Source organism: Oncorhynchus clarkii, chromosome 31, assembly GCF_045791955.1.
Source record: "Oncorhynchus clarkii lewisi isolate Uvic-CL-2024 chromosome 31, UVic_Ocla_1.0, whole genome shotgun sequence".
In the NCBI taxonomy this organism is placed as follows: Eukaryota; Metazoa; Chordata; class Actinopteri; order Salmoniformes; family Salmonidae; genus Oncorhynchus; species Oncorhynchus clarkii.
Window position 1 is genome coordinate 7,362,741 of NC_092177.1, and position 15,563 is coordinate 7,378,303.

The 15,563-nt window shown below is 49.8% G+C and overlaps 1 protein-coding gene across 2 annotated transcripts in view; it reads left to right on the plus strand.

Moving 5' to 3' along the window:
* The window catches only part of LOC139390916 (midline 2), a 208,970-nt gene extending 193,634 nt beyond the window's left edge, over positions 1 to 15,336 (plus strand). For both annotated transcript variants that reach the window (XM_071138296.1, XM_071138295.1), the window contains 3 exons: positions 3,115 to 3,276; positions 12,785 to 12,992; positions 13,401 to 15,336. In XM_071138296.1, the coding sequence (XP_070994397.1) occupies positions 3,115 to 3,276; positions 12,785 to 12,992; positions 13,401 to 13,815 (785 nt within the window). In that variant the 3' untranslated portion in view covers positions 13,816 to 15,336. The remainder of the gene's footprint in view (positions 1 to 3,114; positions 3,277 to 12,784; positions 12,993 to 13,400) is intronic.
* The last annotated feature ends 227 nt before the right edge of the window (positions 15,337 to 15,563 follow it).

The window sequence follows — 15,563 nt, forward strand, 5'->3', positions numbered from 1 at the left end:
CTAACACACACACTTACACACACACTAACACACACACTAACACACACACTAACACACACACTTACACACACACTAACACACACACTAACACACACACTTACACACACACTAACACACACACTTACACACACACTAACACACACACTAACACACACACTAACACACACACTTACACACACACTAACACACACACACTAACACACACATTTACACACACACTAACACACACACTAACACACACACTTACACACACACTAACACACACACATTTACACACACACTAACACACACACATTTACACACACACTAACACTCACACTAACACACACACTAACACACACACTAACACACACACTAACACACACACCTATTTTATGTTGCAGCATCAAAGCCTGTGTCTAAAGCAGCCCTGCTCTCCTTCCATAATGCTTTGTGTTTTTCTCTGCTTTCATGTGCCCACAGTCGCTTGGAATGGGTCCCAATTAGCACCCTGTTCCCTACATAGTCCACCACTTTTGTCCAGGGCCTATAGGGCCATTTGGGACGCAAACTGGATGCTCTGTCTCAATTAATCCTTTTTCAATTACTCTCATCCTCTCTCCTCAAGACCATGGACCTTCTCCTCCAATACAATTAGGTTAGAATGGAGGCAAGGAGAAAGGAGACAAGGGCGATGAGGTAAGGAGAGAGGAGGGAAGTAGAGAGGAGGCAAGGAAAGAGGAGAGAGGATAAGAGGATGAGAGGATGAGAGGAGAAAGGATGAGAGGATAAGTATCTCTAGGTCTGTATAACGGTAGGTCTGTACAACAGTATGTAGCTCTAGGTCTCTATAACAGTATGTATCTCTAGGTCTGTATATTTCACCTTTATTTAACCAGGTAGGCTAGTTGAGAACGAGTTCTCATTTACAACTGCGACCTGGCCAAGATAAAGTAAAGCAGTTCGACACATACAACATCACAGAGTTACACATGGAATAAACAGTCAATAATACAGTATAAAAAAGTTTATATACAGTTTTTGCAAATGAGGTAAGATAAGGGAGGTATGACAATAAATAGGCCATGGTGGTGAAGTAATTACAATATACCAATTAAACACTGGAGTGATTGATGTGCAGAAGATAAATGTGCAAGTAGAGATACTGGGGCGCAAAGGAGCAAGATAAATAAATAAATACAGTATTGGGATGAGGTAGTTGGATGGGCTATTTACAGATGGGCTGTGTACAAGTGCAGTGATCTGTGAGCTGCTCTGACAGCTGGTGCCTAAAGTTAGTGAGGGAGATTTGAGTCTCCAGCTTCAGTGATTTTTGCAGTTTGTTCAAGTGATTGGCAGCATAGAATTGGAAGGAAAGGCAGCCAAAGGAGGAATTGGCTTTGGGGGTGACCAGTGAGATATACTTGCTGGACCGCGTGCTGCGGGTGGGTGCTGCTATGGTGACCAGTGAGCTGAGATAAGGCGGGGCTTTATATGGTATTATATGGGGCTTTGGTGACAAAACGGATGGCACTGTGATAGACTGCATCCAATTTGTTGAGTAGAGTGTTGGAGGCTATTTTGTAAATGACATCGCCGAAGTCGAGGATCGGTAGGATAGTCAGTTTTACGAGGGTATGTTTGGCATCATGAGTGACTCACCAGCAGCAAGAGCGACATCATTGGTGAATACAGAGAAAAGAGTCGGCCTGAGAATTTAACCTTGTGGTACCCCCATAGAGACTGCCAGAGGTCCGGACAACAGGCCCTCCGATTTGACACACTGAACACTATCTGAGAAGTAGTTGGTGAACCAGGCGAGGCAGTCATTTGCGAAACCAAGGCTATCTAGTCTGCCAATAAGAATGTGGTGATTGACAAAGTCGAAAGCCTTGGCCAGGTCGATGAAGACGGCTGCACAGTACTGTCTTTTATCGATGCCGGTTATTATATAGGACCTTGAGCGTGGCTGAGGTGCACCCATGACCAGCTCTGAAACCAGATTGCATAGCGGAGAAGTTACGGTGGGATTCGAAATGGTCGGTGATCTGTTTGTTGACTTGACTTTCGAAGACTTTAGAAAGGAAGGGTAGGATAGATATAGGTCTGTAACAGTTTGGGTCTAGAGTGTGGGATGACCACGGCAGCTTTCCAATCTTTGGGAATCTCAGACGATACGAAAGAGAGGTTGAACAGGCTAGTAATAGGGGTTGCAACAATTTCTGCAGATCATTTTTAGAAAGAGAGGGTCCAGATTGTGTAGCCCGGCTGATTTGTAGGGATCCAGATTTTGGAGCTCTTTCAGAACATCAGCTATTTGGATTTGGGTGAAGGAGAAATTGGGGAGGCTTGGGCGAGTTGCTGTGGGAGGTGCAGTGCTGTTGACCGGGGTAGGGGTGGCCAGGTGGAAAGCATGGCCAGCCGTCTCAAAATGCTTATTGAAATTCCCAATTATAGTGGATTTATCGGTGGTGACAGTGTTTCGTAGCCTCAGTGCAGTGGGCAGCTGGGAGGAGGTGTTCTTATTCTCCATGGACTTTACAGTGTCCCAGAACCTTTTTTGAGTTAACAGTGTAACAGTATGTATCACTAGGTCTGTATAACAGTATGTATCTCTAGGTCTGTATAACAGTAGGTCTGTATAACAGTCTGTATCTCTCTCCAGGTCTGTATAACAGTCTGTATCTCTAGGTCTGTATAACAGTAGGTCTGTATAACAGTATGTATCTCTAGGTCTGTATAACAGTCTGTATCTCTCTCCAGGTCTGTATAACAGTCTGTATCTCTAGGTCTGTATAACAGTAGGTCTGTATAACAGTATGTATCTCTAGGTCTGTATAACAGTCTGTATCTCTCTCCAGGTCTGTATAACAGTCTGTATCTCTAGGTCTGTATAACAGTAGGTCTGTATAACAGTATGTATCTCTAGGTCTGTATAAAAGTCTGTATCTCTAGGTCTGTATAACAGTCTGTATCTCTCTCTAGGTCTGTATAACAGTCTGTATCTCTAGGTCTGTATAACAGTCTGTATCTCTAGGTCTGTATAACAGTCTGTATCTCTAGGTCTCTATAACAGTCTGTATCTCTAGGTCTGTATAACAGTAGGTCTCTATAACAGCCTGTATCTCTCTCCAGGTCTGTATAACAGTGTGGACAGTTGGATGATTGTCCCCAACATCAAGCAGAACCACTACACGGTGCACGGCCTGCAGAGTGGAACACGTTATGTCTTCTTTGTCAAGGCCATCAACCAGGCAGGCAGCCGCAACAGTGAACCAGCCCGCCTCAAAACCAACAGTAAGTCCCCCAGTCCTCTGGTCCCTTCAGTCTGCCTCAAAACCAGCAGTAAGTCCCCCAGTCCTCTGTCCCTTCAGCCCACCTCAAAACCAACAGTAAGTCTGTTGCCCCACCATACCGCCAGGCTCCCGGCCCTGTTGCCCCACCATACCGCCAGGCTCCCGGCCCTGTTGCCCCACCATACCGCCAGGCTCCCAGCCCTGTTGCCCCACCATACCGCCAGGCTCCCAGCCCTGTTGCCCCACCATACCCCCAGGCTCCCGGCCCTGATGCCCCACCATACCCCCAGGCTCCCGGCCCTGATGCCCCACCATACCCCCAGGCTCCCGGCCCTGATGCCCCACCATATCCCAGGCTCCCGGCCCTGTTGCCCCACCATACCGCCAGGCTCCCGGCCCTGTTGCCCCACCATACCGCCAGGCTCCCGGCCATATTGCCCCACCATACCGCCAGGCTCCCGGCCCTGTTGCCCCACCATACCGCCAGGCTCCCGGCCCTGTTGCCCCACCATACCCCCAGGCTCCCGGCCCTGTTGCCCCACCATACCCCCAGGCTCCCGGCCCTGTTGCCCCACCATACCCCCAGGCTCCCGGCCCTGTTGCCCCACCATACCCCCAGGCTCCCGGCCCTGTTGCCCCACCATACCGCCAGGCTCCCGGCCATATTGCCCCACCATACCGCCAGGCTCCCGGCCCTGTTGCCCCACCATACCGCCAGGCTCCCGGCCCTGTTGCCCCACCATACCCCCAGGCTCCCGGCCCTGTTGCCCCACCATACCCCCAGGCTCCCGGCCCTGTTGCCCCACCATACCCCCAGGCTCCCGGCCCTGTTGCCCCACCATACCCCCAGGCTCCCGGCCCTGTTGCCCCACCATACCGCCAGGCTCCCGGCCCTGTTGCCCCACCATACCGCCAGGCTCCCGGCCCTGTTGCCCCACCATACCGCCAGGCTCCCAGGCTCCCGGCCCTGTTGCCCCACCATACCCCCAGGCTCCCGGCCCTGTTGCCCCACCATACTGCCAGGCTCCCGGCCCTGTTGCCCCACCATACCGTGGGCCTTCCAGACCCTGTCTTCACAGCTGCTTACCTCAGCCTGGGCTCTCCTCTATGGGTAGACCCACTGGTCCCTGGCATCAAATTAGACCAGTTCTTCCAGACATTAGAGAACAGCCACTGGCTAGATAGATGAGAGAAAAGGCTTTCCCTCTCTCTCCCTCCCTCTTTCCCTCGCTCCCTCTTTCCCTCTCTCTCCTCTCTCTCCCTCCCTCCCTCCCTCTTTCCCTCCCTCCCTCTTTCCCTCTCTCTCCTCTCTCTCCCTCCCTCCCTACCCCCTCCCTCCCTCCCTCCCTCCCTCTCTCTCTCTCTCTCTCTCTCTCTCTCTCTCTCTCTCCCTCCCTCTCTCGCTCTCTCTCTCTCTCTCTCTCTCTCTCTCTCTCTCTCTCTCTCTCTCTCCCTCCCTCCCCCTCTCTCCCTCTTCCCTCTCTCTCCCTACCTCACTCTTTCCCTCTCCCTCCCTCCCTCCCTCCCTCTCTCTCTCTCTCTCTCTCTCTCTCTCTCTCTCTCTCTCTCTCTCCCTCCCTCTCTCGCTCTCTCTCTCTCTCCCTCCCTCTTTCTTTCTCTCTCTCTCCCTCCCTCCCTCCCTCTCTCGCTCTCTCTCTCTCTCTCCCTCCCTCCCTCCCTCCCTCCCTCCCTCCCTCCCTCCCTCCCTCCCTCCCTCCCTCCCTCTCTCCCTCCCTCCCTCTTTCCCTCTCTCTCCCTCCCTCTTTCCCTCCGTCCCTCTTTCCCTATCCCTCCCTCTTTCCCTATCCCTCCCTCTCTCTCTCTCTCTCTCTCTCTCTCTCTCTCTCTCTCTCTCTCTCTCTCTCTCTCTCTCTCTCTCTCTCTCTCTCTCTCTCTCTCTCCATCCTGGTCACACGACAGGTTGGCTAATGCTAAGATCTCTCCCTTCTCAAGTACAACATCACACCTCTACAGCCCTGCCTGTCTGCCTCTCTCTCGCCCAGGGCTTCAATTACTTACAAATGCCCCTGTTACAGCCGGATAGGTGCTGACAGCATTCACATGGATTATTGCATCAGAGAGGCTATGGAGTCACCCGGGGGGAGGTTTAGAGGTGAAACACAGGGTATCTGTAGCTAGCAGTGAGTTAGCATGTCCTCCCTCTCTCATCCCTCCGTCCCTCTCTCATCCCTCTCTCATCCTTCCGTCCCTCTCTCATCCCTCCGTCCCTCTCTCATCCCTCCGTCCCTCTCTCATCCCTCTAATCCCTGTCGGTGGATCCGTAGGCTGCCAAAGGTTTATCACTGGGCCCAGCAGCTAGGCTAAGCTGTCTCACACACACACACAGACACACACACTGTCTCGCTGTATCTCTCGTTATGGTGCCTGCTGGCTTGCGCCCACAGCATCAGCCAAGCCTTGGCATGCAGTCCTCTGTCTCTCCTCCCCTCCTCTCCCCTCCTCGCCTCCTCTCTTCTCCCCTCCTCTCCTCTTCTCTCGCCTCCTCTCCTCCTCTTCTCTTGTCCCCTCCTGTCCCCTCCTCCCCTCCCCTCCTCCCTTCGCCTCCTCCCTTCGCCTCTCCTCTACTCTCGCCTCCCCTCCTCCCTTCCCCTCCTCTCTTCTCCTCTCCTCTACTCTCACCTCCCCTCCTCCTCTTCTCCTCTCCTCTACTCTCGCCTCCCCTCCTCCCTTCCCGTCCTCTCTTCTCCTCTACTCTCAACTCCCCTCCTCCTCTTCTCCTCTCCCCTCCTTTATTTCTATATATATATATATATATAGAGAGAGAGAGATGAATAGATTAGTGTAGCAGCCTGTCCCACTTTAGCTCTCAGATTTAATGCAGATTAAGCCCTGTATACTATACTGGATTGGCACCTGGCATTTCTATTCATTATCAGAATCAGTCAACTAGCATAATAACCCAACAGATAGATGCTATTCTCTCTCTCACTCTTTCTCTCGCTGTCTCTCTCTCTCTGTCTGTTTTTCTCTCTCTCTCTCTCTCTGTAATTAGTATACACAGAAGAAGCTCTTCACTAGCATGTAAAGGTAGAGAGAAAATGGGTCACAACAATCAAGAAACATTCATGGTGTTTGGTTGGTCCCCCTCCTCAAGCACACAGCGAGCAGCCATTGAGAAGCCTTTAAGTACCACAGGATAAGTTTTAGTCAAAGCCTGAGGCCTCAGCAGTAAGATGGGGGGATTTTTTTGGGGGTTGTTGTCATATTTTTCAGACGGCTGGGCAAGAAGCAGCTTAGAGATTTTAGCTTTAGCTTGTCACATTTCAGGGTTGCTGAAACACGTTTCACAAATAACAGTGACATGTAATGTTAGTTCCCAAACTCCTTCCACTAGAAATACCACTGTGAAACAAATTGGAGCACGAGCACTGTACTCTGGATGGGTATACTGTACAGAGGCCGGGCTGTTATCTACACTATTACTAGGTAATCATTTAAGACAACAAGACATAAATAGAATCACTTGATGTACTTATTAAGGCTGTGACATTGACAGGCTCGGACATTCATCATCATTCTCAGTAGAAAAAGTGTTCATCAATGAATAACACTGGTGTAGGGAGGATGGAGGAGGAAGATGGATATATAGGGATGAGGAGGAGGAGGAGGAAGATGGATATATAGGGATGAGGAGGAGGAGGAGGAAGATGGATATATAGGGAAGAGGATGGAGGAGGAAGATGGATATATAGGGATGAGGAGGATGAGGAGGAAGATGGATATATAGGGATGAGGAGGATGGAGGAGGAAGATGGATATGTAGGGAAGAGGATGGAGGAGGAAGATGGATATATAGGGAAGGGGAGGAGGAGGAGGAAGATGGATATATAGGGAAGAGGAGGAGGAGGAAGATGGATATACAGGGAGGAAGAGGGATATATAGGGAAGAGGATGGAGGAGGAAGATGGATATATAGGGAAGAGGAGGCGGAGGGGGAAGATGGATATATAGGGAAGAGGAGGAGGAAGATGGATATATAGGGAAGAGGAGGAGGAAGATGGGTATATAGGGAAGAGGAGGAGGAGGAAGATGGATATATAGGGAAGAGGAGGAGGAAGATGGATATATAGGGATGAGGAGGAAGAGGGATATAAGGTGAGGAGGAGGAGGGATATATAGCGAGGAGGAGGGATATATAGTGAGGAGGAGGAGGGATATATAGGGAAGAGGAGGAGGAGGAAGAGGGATATATAGGGAGGAGGAGGAAGAGGGATATAAGGTGAGGAGGAGGAGGGATAATAGGGAGGAGGAGGGATATATAGGGAGGAGGAGGAGGAGGGATATATAGCGAGGAGGAGGGATATATAGGGAGGAGGAGGAGGGATAATAGGGAGGAGGAGGAGGGATATATAGGGAGGAGAAGGAGGAAATGTATATAGGGAGGAGGAGGAGTAGGAGGGATATATAGGGAGGAGGAGGCGGAGGGATATATAGGGAGGAGAAGGAGGAGGGATATATAGGGAAGAGGAGGAGGGATATTTAGGGAGGAGGAGGAGGGATATATAGGGAAGAGGAGGCGGGATATATAAGGAGGAGGAGGAGGGATATATAGGGAGGAGGAGGAGGGATATATAGGGAGGAGGAGGAGGGATATATAGGGAGGAGGAGGAGGGATATATAGGGAGGAGAAGGAGGAAATGTATATAGGGAGGAGGAGGAGTAGGAGGGATATATAGGGAGGAGGAGGCGGAGGGATATATGGGGAGGAGGAGGAGGAAATATATATAGGGAGGAGGAGGAGGGATATATAGGGAGGAGGAGGAGGAGGGATATATAGGGAGGAGGAGGAGGGATATTTAGGGAGGAGGAGGAGGGATATATAGGGAGGAGAAGGAGGAGGGATATATAGGGAAGAGGAGGAGGGATATTTAGGGAGGAGGAGGAGGGATATATAGGGAAGAGGAGGAGGGATATGTAGGGAGGAGGAGGAGGGATTTATAGGGAGGATGAAGGAGGAGGTGGGATATATAGGGAGGAGGAGGAGGAAATATATATAGGGAGGAGGAGGAGGGATATATAGGGAAGAGGAGGAGGGATATATAGGGAGGAGGAAGGATATATAGGGAGGAGGAGGAGGGCTATATGGGGAGGAGGAGGAGGAGGGACATATAGGGAGGAGGAGGAGGGATATATAGGGAGGAGGAGGAGGGACATATAGGGAGGAAGAGGGGGAAGAGGGATATATAGGGAGGAAGAGGAGGAGGAGGGATATATAGGGAGGAGGAGGACGAAGAGAGATATATATAGGGAGGAGGAGGAGGGATTTTTCGGAAGGAGGAGGGATATATAGGGAGGAGGAAGAGGGATATATATATGGAGGAGGAGGGATATATAGGGAGGAGGAGAAGGAGGGATATATATATGGAGGAGGAGGGATATATAGGGAGGAGGAGAAGGAGGGATATATAGGGATGAGGAGGAGGAGGAGGGATATATAGGGAGGAGCAGGAGGGATATATAGGGAGGAGGAGGAGGAGGAGGGGGAGACATAGGGAGGATGAAGGAGGAGGAGGGATATATAGTGAGGAGGAGGAGGGGGAGACATAGGGAGGAGGAGGAGGGATATATAGGGAGGAGGAGGAGGGGGACATAGGGAGGAGCAGGAGGGATATATAGGGAGGAGGAGGGATATATAGGGAGGAGGAGGAGGAGACAGGGAGGAGGAGGAGGGATATATAGGAGGAAGAGGAGGGATATATAGGGAGGAGGAGGAGGAGGAGGAGATGGGGGAGACATAGGGAGGAAGAGGAGGAGGAGGGGAGACATAGGGAGGAGGAGGAGGGATATATAGGGAGTGGGGACGGATATATATGGAGGAGGAGGGATATATAGGGAGGAGCAGGAGGGATATATATGGAGGAGGAGGGATATATAGGGAGGAGGAGGAGGAGGAGGGATATATAGGGAGGAGGAGGAGGAGGGATATATAGGGAGCAGGAAAGATATATATGGAAGAGGATGGATATATAGGGAGGAGGAGGAGGAGGGATATATAGGGAGGAGGAAAGATATATATGGAAGAGGATGGATATATAGGGAGGAGGAGGAGGAGGGATATATAGGGAGGAGGAGGAGGGATTCATAGGGAGGAGGAGGAGGGATAATAGGGAGGATGAGGAGGAGGAGGGATATATGGAGGAGGAGGAGGAGGGATTTATAGGGAGGAGGAGGAGGGATATATAGGGAGGATGAGGAGGAGGAGGGATATATAGGGAGGAGGAGGAGGTATATATAGGGAGGAAGAGGAGGGATATATATGGAGGAGGAGGAGGGATTTATAGGGAGGGATATATAGGGAGGAGGAGGAGGGATATATAGTGAGGAGGAGGAGGGATATATAAGGAGGAGGAGGAGGGATATATAGGGAGGAGGAGGAGGAGGGATATATAGGGAGGAGGAGGATGGATAATAGGGAGGATGAGGAGGAGGAGGGATATATATGAAGGAGGAGGAGGAGTAGGGATATATATGGAGGAGGAGGAAGGATATGTAGGGAGGAGGAGGGATGCAGAAGGAGGATGTTGGTGGGGGTTGAGGGATGGGTTGCAGAGGGCTTGCCCTGGTCTGGTAGGCCTTGTTCTCTGGGGCAGTGTCCTTGTGCTTTCTGCTTGTCTCTCTGACCCTCAGCCTGCAACCATGGCACATCATCTCACTGCCCTCCATATCTCCTCCTTCTCCTCCATGCCATCTGTCCACCTCTCTGTCTGCGTGTCCTGAGGGTAGAGCTGTCATCTAGTCCAGGTCTCTCTCTCTCTCTCTCTCTCTCTCTCTCTCGCTCTCTCTCCTGTTGCAGGGAGCGTGATAGTGTCAGCCAGACTCCCTCTCCTTGCCTCTGACAGGTTTACTCCAGCGCATAAATCCCAAACACTGCACTCATAAAGTGTGTGTGTTTGTGCTTTTGAAATGCGTTTTTTCAATCATTTCCCTTCCTCTGAAAGCTACAGCGCTTTAGATACACAACCAGAACGGTTACACAGAAACACATTGCTCCGGCTTTCATTTCCATCTCCTCAGTGCCTCAACAATACACAGACACTTATAGACCGGTGAGCATCCGTGAATTACAGGTCTGTCTTTTATAAAATATTGTACGAAAGATGAGATGTCTAATCCTAGTTGTGAAAAAATCCCATGTCTGTTCCCTCAAACCGTTGTATTATTTATCCCGCGGAGGGAAGCCCTTCAACTATGGACTGACACCTCTGTCCTCTCTGACACCTCTGTCCTCTCTGACACCTCTGTCCTCTCTGACATCTCTCTCTGTTTTCCAAATGACACCTCTGTCCTCTCTGACACCTCTGTCCTCTCTGACACCTCGGTCCTCTCTGACATCTCTCTCTGTGTCCCAAATGACACCTCTGTCCTCTCTGACACCTCTGTCCTCTCTGACACCTCTGACCTCTCTGTCATCTCTCTGTGTCCCAAATGACACCTCTGTCCTCTCTGACATCTCTCTCTGTGTCCCAAATGACACCTCTGTCCTCTCTGACACCTCTGTCCTCTCTGACACCTCTGTCCTCTCTGACATCTCTCTCTGTGTCCCAAATGACACCTCTGTCCTCTCTGACACCTCTGTCCTCTCTGACACCTCTGTCCTCTCTGACACCTCTGTCCTCTCTGACACCTCTATCCTCTCTGACATCTCTCTCTCTGTGTCCCAAATGACACCTCTGTCCTCTCTGACATCTCTCTCTCTGTCCCAAATGACACCTCTGTCCTCTCTGACATCTCTCCCTGTGTCCCAAATGACACCTCTGTCCTCTCTGACATCTCTCACTGTGTCCCAAATGACACCCTATTCTATATATTATATAGTGCATTGGCATTTTGTGTTGCACACCTTGTCTCCGTGGAAACAGGATGGAACCCTGTAAAGAGGTAGTGATGACATTAAGTTACACCTTTGGCTTTTGTCTGTCACAGCCCTTTGATTGACAGCTCTGTAAGTGTTGGAACACACTGGTAATGAGAGGGATGGCGTGCGTGTGTTTGTGATGACTGTTTCTGGTTTGTTGTTTTCCACGTCGGTGTGCGTCAGTGTGTAACACGCCTGTGTGTGCGTTTTTCGTACCTCACGTGCAACAGCTTCTGTCCTCCTCTCCTCTCCTCTCCACTCCGCTCCACTCCTCTCCTCTCCTCCCCCCTCCTCTCCTCTCCTCTCCTCTCCACTCCGCTCCACTCCTCTCCTCTCCTCCCCTCTCCTCTCCTCTCCTCTCCTCTCCTCTCCTCTCCTCTCCTCTCCTCTCCTCTCCTCCCCTCTCCTCTCCTCTCCTCCCCTCTCCTCTCCTCTCCTCTCCTCTCCTCTCCTCTCCGCTCCACTCCTCTCCTCTCCTCTCCTCCCCCCTCCTCTCCTCTCCTCTCCTCTCCTCCCCCTAATCTCCTCTCCTCTCCTCCCCCCTCCTCTCCTCTCCTCTCCTCTCCACTCCGCTCCACTCCTCTCCTCTCCTCTCCTCTCCTCTCCTCCCCCCTCCTCTCCTCTCCTCTCCACTCCACTCCTCTCCTCTCCACTCCGCTCCACTCCTCTCCTCTCCTCCCCCCTCCTCTCCTCTCCTCTCCTCTCCACTCCTCTCCTCTCCTCCCCCTCCTCTCCTCTCCTCTCCTCCCCCTCCTCTCCTCTCCTCTCCTCCCCCTCCTCTCCTCTCCTCTCCTCTCCTCCCCCACCTCTCCTCTCCTCCCCTCTCCTCTCCTCTCCTCTCCTCTCCTCTCCGCTCCACTCCTCTCCTCCCTCTCCTCCCCTCTCCTCTCCTCTCCTCCCCTCCTTTCCTCTCCTCTCCTCTCCTCTCCTCTCCTCTCCTCTCCTCAGCCAGCCAGACTGGTCTCAGGAGCAGTCCCCAGGAAACCTGTGACAGAGCCCGTGTGTGTGTTTGAAAATGGCTGCGTTCGCCGAGATAAGCAGATCAAAGCATGCTATTCATGTAATTGGCTTTCAGAAGCACACAGCCAAACCGTCTCATATCCGTGTGCAGTAACACTCAGTCGGAAGGGAGATTACTGGGGCCGGCAGGGAGGAGAGAGAGAGGAGGAGGGGAGCGGATGGAGGGAGCTTCATTGTTGCTCATTAAAAGCCGTGGAAGACGAGGAGGAGAAGCAGGGATGGAGGAAAGGGAGATTGGAGGTGTCCAGAGTTAAATGTCAGGTCGTTCAGGACCAAGGACAACCTCCAAGTATCCTACACATAGGCAGAGAAAGATGCTCCTTTTGTCAATTCATACCCCATTTCATCCCCAATTCTCTCTTTCTTTCCATTTTCTCACTTTCTCAAATGAAAATGTTCCATGGGCATGTTGTTATAAGATGTTAATATGATGTTCCCTGTCATAAAACCCACAGTATTATTCACAATATCTTATTTCTGATGTTCATCTGAGACACTTGTCCCGCATGTCTTTCTTCTGCTGCTGATGTCGAATGCTACTGTCTGCTAGACCTAGAGAACCTCTGTGAAGCTAAACGTCCCCCCCCTGTCTTCTCCTCCACCTCTCTCCCAGGTCAGCCTTTTAAGCTTGACCCGAAGACGGCCCACAAGAAGCTGCGTCTGTCCAACGACTGCCTGACCATGGAGAAAGATGAGAGCTCCCTGAAGAAGAGCCACACTCCAGAACGTTTCAGCAGCACGGGGTCGTACGGAGCCGCGGGATCCGTCTTCATCGACAGCGGCTGTCACTACTGGGAGGTGTTGCTGGGCGCCTCCACCTGGTGAGTTGGGATATTGATAATACTGTATGTACACGGTTCGTTGCCACACGGCTTCATGCAGAAACACTTCATTTTCATCCCATCGATCCCACATAGTGGTGGAATAAGCTTTATCGATAAAAAAATATGTAAACTGAATAAAATATAGAAACACAGCATATATTTTACTGAGTTACAGTTCATATAAGGAAATCAGTCCATGTAAATATATTCATGAGGCCCTAATCTATAGATTTCACATGACTGGGAATATGACTGTTGGTCACAGATACTAAAAAACTAAAATGGGCCTCACAATGGGCCTCACGATCTCATCATGGTGCCTCTGTGCATTCAAATTGACATTGATAAAATGCGATTGTTTTTTGTTGTTGTCCGTAGCTGACGCTCTGTAATCCCCTCTGACAGGTACGCTGTGGGCGTGGCTTACAAGTCAGCCCCTAAGAACGAGTGGAGTGGAAAGAACTCGTCCTCCTGGGTGTTGTCCCGCTGTAACAACAACTTCATGGTGCGTCACAATGGCAAGGAGATGCTGGTGGAGGCCAGCCACCAGCTCAGACGTCTGGGAGTCCTTCTGGACTACGACAACAACTCCCTGTCCTTCTACGACGCCATGAACTCCCAACACCTGCACACCTTCGAGGTCAGCTTCCTGCTCCCCGTGGCGCCCACCTTCATGATCTGGAACAAGTCGGTGATGATCCTGTCGGGGCTTCCTGTGCCAGACTTTGTGGACTGCCCTGAGGAACACCAGGAGGGGATGATGACCCTGTGTCGTCAGCAGGATTCACCCTACGTGTCGGGTATGAAGGGCTGTCACTGAGTCCGGGACTGGGGTGACTCCCAGTCCCGGAGACCGACAAGGGCTTGGACTGGACTCTGAACTGGGCTGGGCTAGACTCACTTACTTCCTGGGTTTGTGGGCCAATGGGGTTGAATCTTTCTTCTCCTCCTCTTCCTCCTTTTACCCAGCTTTCCTCTTTTCTCTTCATGGATGGTCTGTTACATTACCTACTACTTGTCTCAGTGTGAGGATGTGTGTTGTTGTTTATGATATTTACAAATCAACACAGAAGCTTGACTTGCATTATGTGACTACTAGTCTTGTATTATAAGAAACGTTATTGATCATGATTGATTTGAGGAAAACATGTTAATTATTTATGAATAATAAGTTGGTTTGCTTTTATTTTCTTCTCAATCTCAATGTATTCATGGGACACTTTTTGGATGGGTCTTTATTTCCTCGGTGTTTAAAAAAAGACAGAACATGTATTTGGACATGGTTGTTCTTGCTCTAGATAGCATAGTGGATTTATCTTCTATAGAAATGGGTTAAGATTATGACGTTTATGCGATTTTTAACACAGTGAAAGTAACAAAACTGACGAATTACGAAAAAAATTATGAAAGTTGAATATTCAGGGAGGGAAGAGAGGGTTATAACATTCGATTTGCTATCGGTTTTGATGTCATAGCATGATGTGTATTTCCTCTGTGATTAATTCACACTTCATGTTTTGTTTACTTCTGTTTTGCTGTGATAAAAGCATGCTGCGTTATAGGATCCCACTTCGCTGCCCTTCACTGGTTCACTTCCAGGTTACCATGAGGTATTTCTTGACTCCTGGCCTATAGAATTCCTCACTGGTTCACTTCCAGGTTACCATGAGGTAATTCTTGACTCCTGACCTATTGAATTCCTCACTGGTTCACTTCCAGGTTATCATGAGGTAATTATTGACCCCTGACCTATAGAATTCCTCACTGGTTCACTTCCAGGTTATCATGAGGTATTTCTTGACCCCTGACCTATAGAATTCCTCACTGGTTCACTTCCAGGTTACCATGAGGTAATTCTTGACTCCTGACCTATAGAATTCCTCACTGGTTCACTTCCAGGTTACCATGAGGTAATTCTTGACTCCTGACCTATACAATTCCTCACTGGTTCACTTCCAGGTTACCATGAGGTAATTATTGACTCCTGACCTATATAATTCCTCACTGGTTCACTTCCAGGTTATCATGAGGTATTTCTTGACTCCTGACCTATAGAATTCCTCACAGTCACCGCGGAGCTCCACCCCCTCCCCTCACATCCAATCCTTGGTCGAGGTTTTACCTATTCCAAAAGGGGTGTGTTGTTATTGGCCGCTGTCCCAAGACAATGTAAATGTGTAATTTGTCAACCAGTTACCATCCCGATATCCTATCTCTCATAGAAACCATCAGATTTCTATTCAAGAAAAATCACAAAACATTTCACCGGATATGGTTAAGATTCCACAGAGAAGACCTTGTAGGTCTATGACATCATCATTAAAAAAAAAGCATTACATCATCAAATACTTATTATTTATTTGGGCTTTTTTGTTGTTGTTTATGGCTTTGGTGGTGTGGACTATGATTTTTAATGATTTTCCTCTGATTTAATATTCAGGGATTGAATACGTAGTGGGTCTGATCAAGACAATCAATAGTAAATTTATTATGCAGAGAAAACATAAGTAGTGTGTAGCTGAAAAAAACACGGAACTAGCATGATGTAATACTTTAGATACTAAACTG